The sequence below is a fragment of the Boleophthalmus pectinirostris genome, unplaced genomic scaffold, assembly GCF_026225935.1.
Source record: "Boleophthalmus pectinirostris isolate CB_2022bp ecotype Guang Dong unplaced genomic scaffold, ASM2622593v1 HiC_scaffold_22, whole genome shotgun sequence".
NCBI classification, from domain to species: Eukaryota; Metazoa; Chordata; class Actinopteri; order Gobiiformes; family Gobiidae; genus Boleophthalmus; species Boleophthalmus pectinirostris.
Window position 1 is genome coordinate 188,710 of NW_026571190.1, and position 15,646 is coordinate 204,355.

Below are 15,646 nucleotides of genomic sequence, written 5' to 3' on the forward strand. Positions count from 1 at the left end.
CACTAACACTACCAGACATAGCATTTGCCTCATTTTTAGATCTTGCTTTTACAGTACTGCTTTTAATTAGTTCTACTCTTTTTGTCTCTCCTTTTTTTGTGTTTTATATATATATAATATATATATATATATATATATATATATATATATATATATATATATATATATATATATATATATATATATATATATATATATATATATATATATATATATATATATATATATATATATATATATATATATATATATATATATATATATATATATATATATATATATATATATATATATATATATATATGCTCAACTTGCTTTATTCTTTTTATATAAACTTAATTAAAAGCTTCATTTAATTTTTTTGTGTAAAGTTTAACCACAGAAGGGTATTTTCTTATAAAACCTGTTTTTTTCTCTCTCGTGCAAAGCCTAAACACGGCACTTTTTAATTAATAATGTTTGTTCCTAATTACGCTTTATCTTATATAAAGCCTAAACATACTATTAATTTTAGATTTCACCAACTTTTTTCTTCTCCGTGAAAGTAAAAAAACATGATCCCTGGCTTTCTTACGTGAAGCCTAACACAATACTAATTATTTATAGTTCTTTAAATTATCATTTAATTAATATCACAAAGTCCCAAAAGTAAATTACATTTTTTTTTACATTAAACCAATTGACTTGAATTCTGAAACAAAAAGGCTGCTGTCATACCTTCTTCTTGGAACGCGTTCTTTTGCAATGTCCTTTCAGGAGTTTGTTGGAGATGTTGTATGGTCCTGCCGCTTCTAAAAGTTTGTCAAGAACAAGTCATGTTCTTGACATGTCAAGAACGCGTCTAAGGCTGCGTTCAGACTGCAGCCTGAAGTGACCCAAATCCGATTTTTTGGCTTCTATGTGACCTGTATCCGATCTTTTAATGACAGTCTGAACGGCACAGATCCGAATTTTTCAAATGCGACCCAGGCCACTTGGATATGTGGTCCTGAATCCGATACATATCTGATCTTTTGACATGCGACTTCAGTCTGAATGGCCAAAGCGCATCCATCCGACCTACACGTCATTAACAAGCGACAAACGTCACTATTCTGCGCAGAAGCAGGCGGAAACCGGAACTGTAAAATCGCCAGGTGCTCAATGCTCGCGACCATATTTGGACAACTTCCGTAAACACAGAGCATGCTCGCTGCTGTTGACGCATGGGGTTGACGTCATCGTGTCCTCCAGTGCGCATGCGGGACACTTTCGGGCCGTTTACCGTTCACACTGAAGTCACAGACAAGTCGCATTTAATTGGAAATGTGAACGACCTCGCAAAAACATCGGATTTCACAAAAAAATCGGAATTGAGCATTAACCCCTGCAGTCTGAACGTAGCCTATGTCACATCTAAATCGCATTAAGATCACGTCAGGGTCACCAAGTTTTACTGTCAGCTTTTTGAAAGCAGCCTATAAGAGTTCTAAGAAAGAAGATGGCGCCAGTGTGTTTGGCCCACTGTCTGTCTCGACCAGCATTATTCTGTATTTTGTTATTCCTGTTCAGTGTCACCAGATATGTTTATTCTGTGTTGGTATATGACCGTCAAATGCTTCTGTTTGTGGTCGGCTGCCCACAATGTTATGAACTTTGAGCAGGATAGGCGAAATAGCAATCGGCCCCCATTCCTAAGTGGAGTCCTGGCTCACCTGCTCCGTGTCCTGTCTCTACTCTTGCGCAGAGGTTGCCATGCGCGCCACGGAAAGCACAGCAGGCGGCTAGTTAGGCTAAAGGCTACTTTGACACGCTTTCCTTTGACTTTCCTGTTGGATTACGTTGCTCATTGCCGGTTCGCTTCGTGGCGTTCCTTGGACCCCATCGCTCCCTGCCTGGTCCCTGTGGATGGCTCAAAGCGGGTCCAGTCCCGCCACATCCCGTCTCCGCGCGTCCTCCGCAAAGGAGTGGGTCATTGGAATCTGCACCCGCTTGGCCAAGTTTCACGAGCGGCTTGTACCCTTGCTAGCTCGCCGGCCCCTGTTGCTATCAAGATAGCAGCAGTAAACGCCAGCTCACTGGGAAATAAAACTTTTATTCTTAAAGACTTGTTCACATCCCAGGGATTAGACTTCTTGTGCATGACTGAGACCTGGTTAAATGGTGGTGAGTCTAATGCTCTTTCAGAATTATTACCAGCTGGTTGTTCGTATTTTAATGCCCCAAGGACGGCAGGAGAAATTGCAGCAGTTTACAAACAAATGTTTAAGTGTAAGCAGTTAAAGCTGTCATCCACTTATTCTAGTTTTGAACTGTGCGTATTTGAACTATGCTGCCCTCTCCATATTTTATGTGCAGGTGTTTATAGACCTCCCAAATACAACAAGGATTTTATTACTGATTTTTGGCTGACATAGTGCCAAATTATGACAAAATCCTAATTGTTGGTGACTTTAATATCCATGTCTGCTGCCCTGACAAGCCGCTGGCTAAAGACATTTTGAATCTTACTGACTCGTTTAGGTTTGTACAATGCATTTCTGGCCCTACCCAGGAGCGTGGTCATACGCTAGATCTTGTGTTGACTCATGGTTTGTCTATTGAAAATCTTGAAATATATGATGCTGTCTTTTCCGATCACATGCCTGTTGGTTTTAACATTGATGTGCCGTGCGTAATGACCAAACTCTGCGCCCCTGGGTGCCGCTGCCGGTTACTTAACCCATCCACAGCCACTCGGTTCTCTACTGCATTTACTGTTAACACTGACCAAACTGCATGCGCTGATACTGAAGCTTTCATTCAGTTTGCCAGACGGTGTTAGAGTCTGTGGCTCCATTAAAAAAGCCAGGTCACCCAAACCTAGATCCAAATCTTGGCTAAATGAAACTACTCGCACTGCCAGACGCAAAGGCAAACAAGCCGAGCGCAAATGGAAAAAAGATAAACTGGAAGTGTCATGGTAAATTCTAAGAGAGAGCTGGCATTTTTATCAGAGCACTGTAAAAAATGAAAGATGCATGTACTTCTCTAATGTTATTACAACTAATTGTCATTGACTCTGTCTTAAATGTGCCCCAGCCTATATGTTGGGAACCCTCTCAAGGGATTTGTGAACAGTTTCCCCTTCTGTGCAGGTTTCAAGTCCTGCTGGTATTGAGCGGTTTGAGCCTGTGACTCTACATCAACTTAAAAACATTGCTGCTCACATGAAAGCTGCAAGTTCTCCCAATGATCCGCTACCTCCACGTCTGTTTAAAGAGGTTTTTGACTCCTTGGTCTCTGTGGTGCAAAATATTGTAAACAGTAGTTTGTCCACCAGTGTCGTCCCTGCCCAGTTTAAACAGGCTGTGGTGCACCCTCTGATAAAGAAACCTTTCCTTGATCCATCGGTGCTGTCAAATTTCAGGCCTATTTCTAAGCTTCCCTTTCTCTCCAAAATACTGGAGAAAATTGTTTTTATCCAATTGAAATCATTTTTAGATGAGCACAATGTTTTAGAAACTTTTCAGTCTGGTTTTAAGAGTCTACACGGCACAGAATCTGCCTTTTGCATGTTTTTAATGACATATTTATTTCTACTGATGCTGGTGATTCTGTTGTTCTTGTACTGTTGGATTTGACAGCTGCATTCAACACAGTGGACCACGAGATTCTTCTGTCCCGGTTGGAGCACTGGGTTCCAGCCATGCTATGGTTCAGGTCATACCTGACTGATAGACATTTCTGTGTTGGTGTTGGTAATTATGTTTCCTCCTCTACCCCCATCGTACGGTGTTTCCCAGGGATCAATTCTAGGGCCTTTGCTTTTTTCCCTTTATATGCTCCCTCTGGGCACCATTCTGAGGAAACATGGTATCTCATTCCACTGTTATGCAGATGACAGCCAAATCTATCTGCCAATAAAGAGACATGATCCGCAGGCTTCCGAACACTTCTAGACTGCATCAGTGACATAAAATCTTGGATGTCACGATATGTTTTGCACCTAAATCAGGAAAAATCTGAAGTTATGTTTTTTGGCCCTAAAAAATTAAATTCTTCTTTTCCTGTGGACCTGGGTTCATTAAATCATTTAGTGAAGCCAGTTGCTTCAAATTTAGGTGTCAAAATGGACCCAGATCTAAAACTTGATCAGCAAATTAGTGTTGTTGTAAAATCTATTTTTTTCCAGCTAAGACAACTGGTCAAAATTAAGCCCATTTTGTCAACACCACACTTCGAAACTGCCATACATGCATTTGAGACGAATAGATTGGATTACTGTAATGCACTTGCTTGACTTTTAACTGGAACCCGGAAACACGAGAGCATCTCCCCTATTTAAGCTTCTCTTCATTGGATCCCAGTGTATTTTAGAGTCGATTTTAAAATTCTTTAATTTACTTTTAAGTGTTTGCATGGCCTAGCGCCCTCCTACCTCACTGACTTGATCCACCCTTATGTCCCCTCTCGCACACTCAGGTCTGCAGACCAACTCCAGCTCGTCCGTCCCAAAAACTAAACGTAAGCTTCGTGGGGACTGTGCATTTTCTGTTGCTGCCCCATGGCTGTGGATCCAGTTGCCATTAGAGATTAGAGGCTGAGTCTGTACCAGTGTTTAAATCACTCCTAAAAACGCACCTTTTTTCATTGGCTTTTAATAAGTGACATGTATAATTCTTGTTGAGTATTTTACTGTTTTCCATGTTTTTAGTAGGTGTATTGTGTTTGTACCATATATTTTCTTCTACTGCGACTGTCATTGTCTGTCCTGTGTTTGTGTGCAGCACTTTGGCCTACTGTAAAGTTTTTAAAGTGCTTTATAAATAAAGTTGGTATGGTATGGTAAGTCCAGAGAGATGGAAAGTTCCACGTATAGGTCTCGTTATTTCAGCGCAAGCAGGTACAGGACTAGGTTCAAGCTGATTACAAAATACAGTCACAAGCGTCTCAAAATGACAACAGAGTAGGCAGCCCTTATACTTAACATGCTATCAAATATTAACTTATTGTTATTATTCTCACACATCTAACTAGTGTTGTGTTAAAAAGTGCTTTCACATTGTGGATCTAAGATGATTTAGCCACATATTCTCACAGTGACAGCAGGCTGCCCAAAAGTTAGGGTTAGCGACAGTCATAAAGCGAATAAGGAACAAATTCGCAACGGATCCGCAAAGCGGACTGACTGTAGGGCAGTCTCAGTCCTGGTCTCAGTTCTGGTCCGGTCCTGGTCTCAGTCCTAAACCAGGACTAAACCAGGACTAAACCAGAACTGAACCAGGACTGAACCAGGACTAAACCAGGACTAAACCAAGAGTGTTGGCCCAGAGGTGCCCCCACGTAGACTGTCTGGTGATCAGGAAACCGGGACCAGACTGGGACTAGATTAGGACCAAGACTGGGATCAAACAGGGACTGAGATCAGGACTGAGACCTATTTTAGTCCTGTTTTAATCCTGGTTCAATCGTATGCGGTGCAAAAGCAAATGTAAACGTAAATGGGAAATTTCGGCCGTTATCCATTTTTTCATTTTGAGACAAATAATGAAGAAAATAGTTGTTTCGTTTACTTATTTTTGGTTTTATTTTGAAAAACAAATGAACGAATGATATACTGATTCTTCATCTTCCCCCTTTCTGACTGGTCAACCCCTCCTGCCCCTCCCCCCAGCTCTCTACAAGTGCAAATTGGTTTTGCCATATGCACATCCCAAAATGTGTTGCAAAAGTCAAGGCATGCAGATTTGAACCTGCTGCGACACATTTGAGAAGTTGCTGTCACTGAGTTGTGGCTGTATCTGTCATGATGGATGCAGATGTCACTCTATTCATCCATCCATCCATCCATTTTCTTCCGCTTATCCAAGGTCGGGTCACGGGGGCAACAGTCTGAGGAGGGCCTCCCAGACTTCCCTCTCCACACACACGTCCTCCAGCTCTTCCAGGGGGATCCCGAGACGTTCCCAGGCCAGCCAAGAGACATAGTCCCTCCAGCGTGTCCTGGGTCTTCCCCGTGGCCTCCTCCCGGTGGGACATGCCCAGAACACCTCCCGAGGGAGGCGTCCAGGAGGCATCCGAAACAGATGCCCGAGCCACCTCAACTGGCTCCTCTCAACGTGGAGGAGCAGCGGCTCTACTCCGAGCTCCTCCCGTGTGACTGAGCTCCTCACCCTATCTCTAAGGGAGCGCCCAGCCACAATGCGGAGGAAACTCATTTCGGCCGCTTGTATCCGCGATCTCGTCCTTTCGGTCATTACCCAGAGCTCATGACCATAGGTGAGGGTAGGAACGTTGACTGACCGGTAAATCGAGAGCTTCGCCTTTCGACTCAGCTCTCTCTTCACCACAACGGTCCGATACAGCGACCGCATCACTGCCGACGCTGCACCGATCCGCCTGTCAATCTCACGTTCCGTCCTTCCCTCACTCGTGAACAAGACCCCGAGATACTTGAACTCCTCCACTTGAGGCAAGGACTCTCCACCCACCCGGAGAGGGCAAGCCACCTTTTTCCAGTTGAGAACCATGGCCTCGGATTTGCAGGAGCTGATCTTCATCCCAGCCGCTTCACACTCGGCTGCAACCCGCCCCAGTGCACATTGCAGGTCCTGGTTCGATGAAGCCATCAGGACAACATCATCTGCGAACAGCAGAGATGAGATCCTGTGGTCCCCAAACCGGACCCCCTCCGACCCCTGACTGCGCCTATAAATTCTGTCCATAAACACAATGAACAGAACCGGTGACAAAGGGCAGCCCTGGCGGAGTCCAACATGCACTGGGAACAGGTCTGACTTACTGCCGACAACGCGAACACAGCTCCTGCTCCGGTCATACAGGGACCGGACAGCCCTTAGCAAAGGGCCCCGGACCCCATACTCCCAGAGCACCCCCCACAGGACACCACGAGGGACACGGTCGAATGCCTTCTCCAAGTCCACAAAGCACATGTGGACTGGTTGGGCAAACTCCCATGAACCCTCGAGCACCCGATGGAGAGTGTAGAGCTGGTCCAGTGTTCCACGGCCAGGACGAAAACCACACTGCTCCTCCTGAATCCGAGGTTCGACTATCGGCCGGATTCTCCTCTTCAGTACCCTGGCATAGACCTTACCGGGAAGGCTGAGGAGTGTGATTCCCCTGTAATTGGAACACACCCTCCGGTCCCCCTTCTTATACAGAGGGACCACCACCCCGGTTTGCCAGTCCAGAGGCACTGTCCCCAACCGCCACGTGATGTTGCAGAGGCGTGTCAGCCAAGACAGCCCCACAACATCCAGAGACTTAAGGTACTCAGGACGGATCTCATCCACCCCCGGAGCCTTGCCACCAAGGAGTTTGCCAACCACCTTGGTGACTTCAGCCAGGGTGATGGATGAGTCCACCTCTGAGTCTCCAGCCTCTGCTTCCTCCTCGGAAGACGTGACGGTGGGATTGAGGAGATCCTCAAAGTATTCCTTCCACCGCCCGACAACATCCCCAGTCGAGGTCAACAGCTCTCCCCCTGCACTGTAAACAGTGTTGGTGAAGAACTGCTTCCCCCTCCTGAGGCGCCGGATGGTTTGCCAGAATTTCTTTGAGGCCGTCCGATAGTCCTCCTCCATGGCCTCCCCGAACTCCTCCCAGCTCCGAGTTTTTGCCTCTGCGACCGCACGGGCTGCAGCACGCTTGGCCCGCCGGTACCTGTCAGCTGCCTCAGGAGTCCCATGAGCCAGCAAGGCCCGATAGGACTCCTTCTTCAGCCTGACGGCATCCCTTACTTCCGGTACCACCACCGGGTTCGGGAATTGCCGCCGCGACAGGCACCACAGACCTTACGCCCACAGCTACGAGCGGCCGCATTGACAATGGAGGCTGAGAACATAGCCCACTCGGACTCCATGTCTCCAGCCTCCCCCGGAATCTGGGAGAAGTCCTCCCGGAGGTGTGAGTTGAAGATCCCCCTGACAGAGGGCTCTGCCAGACGTTCCCAACAGACCCTCACAATACGCTTGGGCCTGCCAGGTCCCTCCGGCTTCCTCCTCTGCCAGTGGATCCAACTCACAACCAGGTGGTGATCGGTTGACAGCTCAGCCCCTCTCTTCACCCGAGTGTCCAAGACGCACGGCCGGAGGTCAGATGACACGACGACAAAGTCGATCATCGACCTCCGACCTAGGGTGTCCTGGTGCCACGTGCACTTATGGACACCCTTGTGCTCGAACATGGTGTTTGTTATGGACAAACTGTGACTAGCACAGAAGTCCAATAACAAAACACCACTCGGGTTCAGATCGGGGAGGCCGTTCCTCCCGATCACCCCTCTCCAGGTGTCACTGGCGTTGCCCACGTGGGCGCTGAAGTCCCCCAGTAGAACAACGGAGTCCCCAGTCGGTGCACTGTCCAGTACCCCTCCCAGGGACTCCAAGAAGGCCGGGTACTCTACACTGCTGTTCGGCCCGTAGGCCGACACCACAGTGAGAGACCTGTCCCCGACCCGAAGGCGCAGGGACGCAACCCTCTCGTTTACCGGGGTGAACTCAAACACATGGCGGCTGAGCTGTGGGGCTATAAGCAAGCCCACACCAGCTCGCCGCCGCTCCCCGTGGGCAACGCCAGAGAAATGGAGGGTCCAACCCCCTTCAAGGAGTTGGGTACCAGAGCCCAAGCTGTGCGTAGAAGTGAGCCCGACTATATCTAGCCGGTATCTCTCAACCTCCCGCACAAGCTCGGACTCCTTCCCCCCCAGCGAGGTCACATTCCACGTCGCCAGATCCAGATGCTATGTGTGCGGACCAGGCTGTCAGGACACCCGTTCCCGACCGCCGCCCAGTCCTCTATGCACCCGACCTCTATAAACCCCTCTGCGGGTGGTGAGCCCACAGGAGGGTGGACCCACGTCATCCTTTCGGGCTGAGCCCGGCCGGGCCCCGTGGGCAAAAGCCCGGCCACCAGGCGCTCGCATTCGAGCCCCAACCCCACGCCTGGCTCCAGGGTGGGGCCCCGGCTGCGCCATACCGGGCGACGTCACGGTCCTCGATATTAAACTGTTCATGTGGGTTTTATGAACTGCTCTTAGTCTGCCCTGTCACCTAGGACCTGTTTGCTATGGGAGACCCTACCAGGGGCATGAAGCCCCGGGCAACATAGCTCCTAGGATCATTCGGGTACGCAAACTCCCCCAGCACGGTAAGGTGGCAGTTCGGGGGGGACTCTCTGCACTGGTATCGGTAGATATCGACAGATACTTGAAGCTATAGTATCAAAATACGTATCACAACTGAAAAAGTTGTATAGGTGCATCCCTATCTTTAAGTATTTATTAAAACCACATAGACATACACTTGAACAAGAAGGAGTGACACCAACTGTGAGCTAGCCTGGTGGTAGTTGTTGTTCTCCTAGATACATGGCAAAACACACAAGTTACCTGGGGTACTGGACATCGGTCATTTTAGTTTCTTCTCCAAACTCTTTCTTGAGGAAGTCCTCCAGTGGCGCAGACTCATACGGACGTGAGCCCTTGAACACCTGCTCCTTCATGCGGAAGTACAGGCAGCGCAGGTACTCCATGGACTTCCCTATAAAACAGCACAGTACAGGGATCATTCTGATTAGGGCTGTAGTTGATTAAAGAAATTCTCAGTCGACTAAAGAAATTTCTGCCAATTGATTAGTTGACTAAAAGGGGGGCATGACAAAACCATTACATCTATTTGAGTATCTGACCCAAACTGTACTGCATCTGAACAGGAGTTCATGCTTTATTTAAGACAAATGTTATTGATCCACAAGGGAAATTACTTGGACAATTAGTATTAATGCAGACTAACTAGGTGCACTAGGTGGCGCCAGCCTGGCTAGGAAAATAACTCGTGTAAATATAAATGATAGTTTTACACAAATCAAGAAGCAATTTGTGAAAAAAAAGTTGAAAATGATGCTGAAAATATAATAGGAAATAGAGAGTTCACACTGGTGCATAAACAGTGGTGCATAAATATCGTCAGAGCTTATCAGCCATTCGTTTCTCTAGATTCCTCCACACAATCAGTACTGACATGGGCCATTAAAAAAAACATATTGGTCGATCTCTGGTGCAGATCATCTCCTCTAGTGCAGGAAGTCCTTTAGCCCATAGCAGATCCATGTCTCAAAGACTAAAGCAGGAGTCTGCATTTACCATGTATGATGGCCAGGGCCAGGATGCCCCCAGTGCTGGTGCCAGCCACCCAGTCAAAGAGCTCTCTGGTGGGCCGCCCTGTCTCCTTCTCCAACGCGATGAGCATCTGAATCAGAACCAGGCCTTTAATGCCTCCCCCGTCCAGACACAGCAGCCGCTCCAGGCTGATTGACATACAAACACAACATTAAAAGGCAATGTGTTATCAGATCCAAAAAACAGAAAAAGGTTATGTGGAAATGTAGATCAAGAAACTCGTGTATATATGTTTATGTATGTGTGTGTGTGTGTGTGTGTGTGTGTGTGTGTGTGTGTGTGTATATATATACACACACACACACACACACAAACACACACACACACACACACACTAGTTTAACAGGCTGCATTTTGAAGACAAATATTTTCACAAGTTTACAGTATCCATTAAAAAAAGTATAATATATAGCTATAGAGTTTTAAATTTTTATTTTTTAAGCAGGTAAACTCTCTGAAACCTAGCGGAAGACACAAAAAATTATATGACTTCTTAATTTTTATTAAAATGAGAATCTGAATTGTTCAAAAACATCATTACAACAATATTTTCAAAATAAATAACTCCAGTATTTTCACTTGTATGTATGACACTTCTGCCTCTAAAATTTGAGAGACAGGATATAGTTCCAGTCCCAGAAGCTCTTGTAAACTTGTGTCAAAGCCTGAGGTTCTAGCTAGACATGTCCTTCCTCTTGTTCACTCATAAAGTGTCCCTTACCTTCTTTTGCTGGATTTGGACGTGTCTCCTCGACAGTCGATGTGACTTCCTTCAAAACTTTGCTTGAGAAACATGTTCTCAAACCCTGAAACGCAGCACACAGACACATTTCATGCACAGAAGTGCCCTCAAACCCACACAGATGCTATTATACTATTCAAATGTAGGTGATTATTAAGCTTGTAAAATCAAATAGTATCTGGATAGTAATCAATCCCATAACTAGAAAGAAAGTACAGTCCCTGACAAAAGTCTTGTCGCTTATCCATTTTGTAGAAACAAAAGCTTATAACCTGACTTTAAATTAATCGATTGGTTTTAGAAATGTCTCATATGAAAGCTAAAACCCTCCCGAATTATGCTCAATATACTAAAATAAATTTGCTTCACTGAAGAAAGATTGATCATTTAATGAACACAAAAAGGTCAGATTTTGGCAAGACAAAGGTTTTGTCGCCTACAGAAAATTGAACGAATAACTTACTTCAAATACAAAAATATGTTGCATAACGTCAGTGAATTAAGTAGTGGTGCTGTGAGATGAGATGCTTCCTCTTTCATTCTACCCCAGACATGCTCAATGATGTTCATGTCTGGTGACTGGGCTGGTCAGTCCTGGAGCACCTTGATCTTCTTCGCCTTGAGAAACTTTGATGTAGAGATAGAAGTATGCGATGGAGCACCATCCTGCTGCAAAATTTGACCCATTTTATGGTTGGGAATGTACGAGGTAGCTAATACTTCTTGATATTTTAGGCTATTGATATTGCCTTCCACCTTGCAAATGTCTCGCACACCCCCATACTGGATGTAACCCCAGACCATGATTTTTCTGCCACCAAACTTAACTGTTTTCTGGGTGAATCTTGGATCCATGCGGGCTACAGTAGGTCTCCTGCAATATTTGCGGCGGCTGTGATGTAATTCGACCGAGGATTCATCTGAGAAATCCACCTTCTGCCACTTTTCCAGTGTCCATCCTTTTAACAGGCTGTGGGCCTTGGCAAATGTCACACGGTTTTTTAACTGCCTTTTGTTTAGTGCTGGTTTCTGTGACCATGGAGGTCATTTCGAGACAGAATTCTACAAACTGTTCTGGTTGACACAGGGACTTGAGGTGACCAGGCCTGGTGGAGTCTGCTGCTGTGGAAAAGGGGCTGACCTCGGATTTTCGAATCAACAAACGGTCCTCCCTCCCTGTCTTGCGGGGTCTGCTAGACCTGGGCTTGTCAAAAACATCTCCAGTCATTTCAGATCTTTTTCTTATTCTTTGTACTTGACACTGAGACACATTGAAGGTGTCAGCCACCTCAGCAGTGGATCTGGTCTTCAGCCTCTTGATAATTAACACTTTGGTCTCAGGGTGGATCTTAGGCATGTTGTCAGAGGTCAAGTTGCAGTTGATCTGAAGGTCTGGTGTGCTGGGGTTCTTTTTATACACACCCACTATTGACTAATTCTGCCTTTCTGTGTTCATTAAATGATCAATCTTTCTTCAGTGAAGCTAATTTATTTTAGTATATTGAGCATAATTTGGGAGGGTTTTAGCTTTCATATGAGACATTTCTAAAACCAACCGAGTAATTTAAAGTCAGGTTATAAGCTTTTGTTTCTAAAAAATGGATAAGCGACAAGACTTTTGTCAGGGACTGTAGATCTATAAATGATCTAGAGACTTCCTTAGTATTAATTTATCATATTTAAGTTTAGTAACACAACTGCACTAGTCCTTAACCTTAAAACAGGTCAAGTCCAAGTCCAATATGTAAGTGTGAAAGAAATATTGTAGTAAACATTGAAATGTCTAATTGATTGTCACAATTAGTTTTTTCTGTTTAAAGAGGGAGCATTACGGTATACTTACATGGAGTACTCATTGCTTTAGGCCCGAGCCCCGACAGGGTGTAGGGCCTATTGCTTTCGCTACGAGGACTGAATGGGGAACGATGAGCGCATGGGCGAATATGAGAGGGCGACAACTTAGTCCTCAGTTGCCCCCGGCATGAACAGCAGTATCCCAGTAACCCACACCCAAGGCCTGGGCCATATTTATCACTGCTAAAATGAATGGAAGTCAACGAGAGGTCATGGGCGACCCAGACGAGATGGTGAAAGACGAGCGCGTCAGTGCCTGTCACTCACCAATGACCCCACAATTACGTGGGGAAGGTTGAGAGCTTTCAAACAACATATAATATGCTGTTCTAATGTTTTTGGATATATTATTTTTGCTCAAATTATTATTATTTTATTTTATTGGGCCCGAGCGCCAGAAGCTGATGAAGGGCGTATTAGTATCGCAAAGCGATGCTCCTGGTGACCGATAAATGAAATGGCACGACGTGACTCGCCCGTAGTGGCCAGGGACCCTCGCCATGAGGTAGCAATGTGCCAGAGGTTTCCGAAAATGTATAGTCTGTCGGCCAAAAAAAAGCGGAACATTGTTCTCATATCATGATATCTCATATCATTATTCTTTCTTTCTTTCTTTCTTTCTTTCTTCTTTTTTTCTAACCAACTCACCCATTTTTCACCCACTAAACAATGACGAACAGTCCTGAAATTTTGCCATCTGGTAAAACTTGCGCTTCTCTAACTTTTGGTTATTTCCATTTTTCACAAATAAATAAAATGGCTCATCTCTGAGCAGTGAAGCCACATAAAATGCACACAGTTTTGGAGATTTACAAATTGCTCCAATTTGCTCAAACGAACTCCGATTTCAACGAAATTTGAAACAGTTGTTAAACTCTCTGCCCTTAAAGGTTGTATAGAGGATTTTCCAAGGAACGAGAAATCCAGCGACTGTTTGTCCTTTTTCAAATGTTGCGCATGCGTGAAACCCCCCCCTCCCCTACAGCTCCCTACGTAGAAACGCCTCCTCCCGCCTCCTCCTTATGCCAGAAACAGGTTTGTTTACAGCCGGTGCGCTGCACATGACTTGTAAACAACTAACTACAGTGTTGGTTAGGCAAGGCGGAGAAGTGAGGAGCAGGGAGCAGGGAGAGGAGAGAGGAGAGGGGAGCGGTGCGCGGAGATTCCGTGCCCGGAGAAGTGAGGAGCAGGGGGAAGAGCGGATCGGGCAGTGGGGACAGGAGTAGGAAAGGGTGCAGAGAAGGGTGCGCGGAGATTCAGTGCGAATTAACTAGCTACAACACGCAGCAGGAAGCAGACTCTTTCTTTGCCTTGAAAATTACGTTTTCAGACATAGGATATCGCTTTCGTGTCCTGAAAAACGTTTGACTAGCTCTTGGAAATAAAGTACATTTTCATAATAAGCAGAAGTGACCTGTCCAGAAGTAATTTGGCGACCAATGCGTCAGTCTTTAGACCCTTCGTCTGCTTCAGTTGCGCCATCGCTGGAATGAATCTTCAAGAATCACCTTAGTTTGGCTTCACTGCTTTTCCCCTTGTCTTCTTCTTTCAGCATTCTCAAAAACGGACTTTCTTTTGCGGCTAACTGCTCCTGAATTCTTGTCTGCCATTGCAACAAACTTTGTGCTAACTGCGAGGAGGATATAGGTCAAAAAAAGCCGCTAAGAACTGTTGTGTTGGTGGAGTAAACAGCGTCTGTGCGTCTTGTGTCTGTGGACTGCGTGACAGGCGTACGTAAACCACGTACCGGCGGCGCGCAGGCAAGTCAGTTACGCTAGAAACGTAGGGAGATTGATTGACAGCCTGTCAGCTAACAGATAATGAGGCAGTGTCGTTATCTATTGGCAAATGTTTAGCTGGCCCCACCACGTCCAGAGTTGATGAATTTTTATTCTCTTTTTTTTGGTCATCATAATTACAAGGCTACTGCATCTCTATAATGCTATCATTGACAATTTGAAACAAACAAAAAATCCTCCATACAACCTTTAAGCTACTTAATGTGAAAATTATTAATATGGCGCATTAGTGCCTCCTACAGATTGAAACAAAATTTAATATGGGAGAAAATCATTTGTTCCCAAATAGTTGTTCAAAAATGTTTGAAATTTTGCCTAAAATTCCATTTTGGCATCCTGATCCAAAAGTCAGTGACACCCATGTAATGTCACTCAAATTTTAATTGTGGGTTCACACCCCGACCCTGACTGATGTTAGAAAAGTGGGTGCAATAGCGCCCCCTAGAAAATTTGTATGGAAAAATAAGGTTTTATTTGTCATAGATACAGAAAATTTGGTATCCACATTTGTGACATGGTCTCGATTAAAAAAATCAATGACGCCCACACCCCATTTACATTTTGTTGCCATGGCAACAAGTCAAAATTCTGTTCTTGCCAAAGCGACATCCTTACACAAACTTTGGCTAACCAATGAGAAAAAAAACAAAACTAGCTTCAAAGTCGACATATTTCCAACACTCACCGCTCACACAGGCTCCTCCTCACATCACAAATCTGCACTAATAAATGTCCTTTTAATCCAGACTCAAACCGATTGTCCATAAAAAGAATATAATCTCAGTGTTGCGCACATGGATCTATGTATGCGAGTGTAAACAAACGCACGTGAGTGAAGTGACTCTGGGGGTGTGTTCAGGGACAGTACGGACACACACACAGACAAATGACTCTGCAGATAAATACTGTTGCAGAGCCACATATTAGGACATTTATCTGTCTGTAAATTGGATTAAATGAACATAATGTAGAAAGTCTAAGATTTATAACGACGTATAACATGCCCACGGGAAATATCAGTCCATATCAGGCCGATAGCCGATATGCCTCCAAGTGCCCATATCAGCCAATAATATCGGCCAACCGATA

The 15,646-nt window shown here is 45.2% G+C and overlaps 1 protein-coding gene across 4 annotated transcripts in view; it reads right to left on the reverse strand.

The window, feature by feature from the left end:
- Positions 1 to 15,646, reverse strand: part of pla2g6 (phospholipase A2, group VI (cytosolic, calcium-independent)) — a 68,950-nt gene that overhangs the window by 26,980 nt on the left and 26,324 nt on the right. For all 4 annotated transcript variants that reach the window (XR_008632880.1, XM_055158798.1, XM_020933674.2 and 1 more), the window contains 3 exons: positions 10,884 to 10,968; positions 10,127 to 10,290; positions 9,374 to 9,524 (listed from right to left, as the gene is read on the reverse strand). Coding sequence is in view for 3 of the 4 variants with exons in the window: in XM_055158798.1 (XP_055014773.1) it covers positions 9,374 to 9,524; positions 10,127 to 10,290; positions 10,884 to 10,968 (400 nt within the window). In the remaining variant the exon portion in view is untranslated. The remainder of the gene's footprint in view (positions 1 to 9,373; positions 9,525 to 10,126; positions 10,291 to 10,883; positions 10,969 to 15,646) is intronic.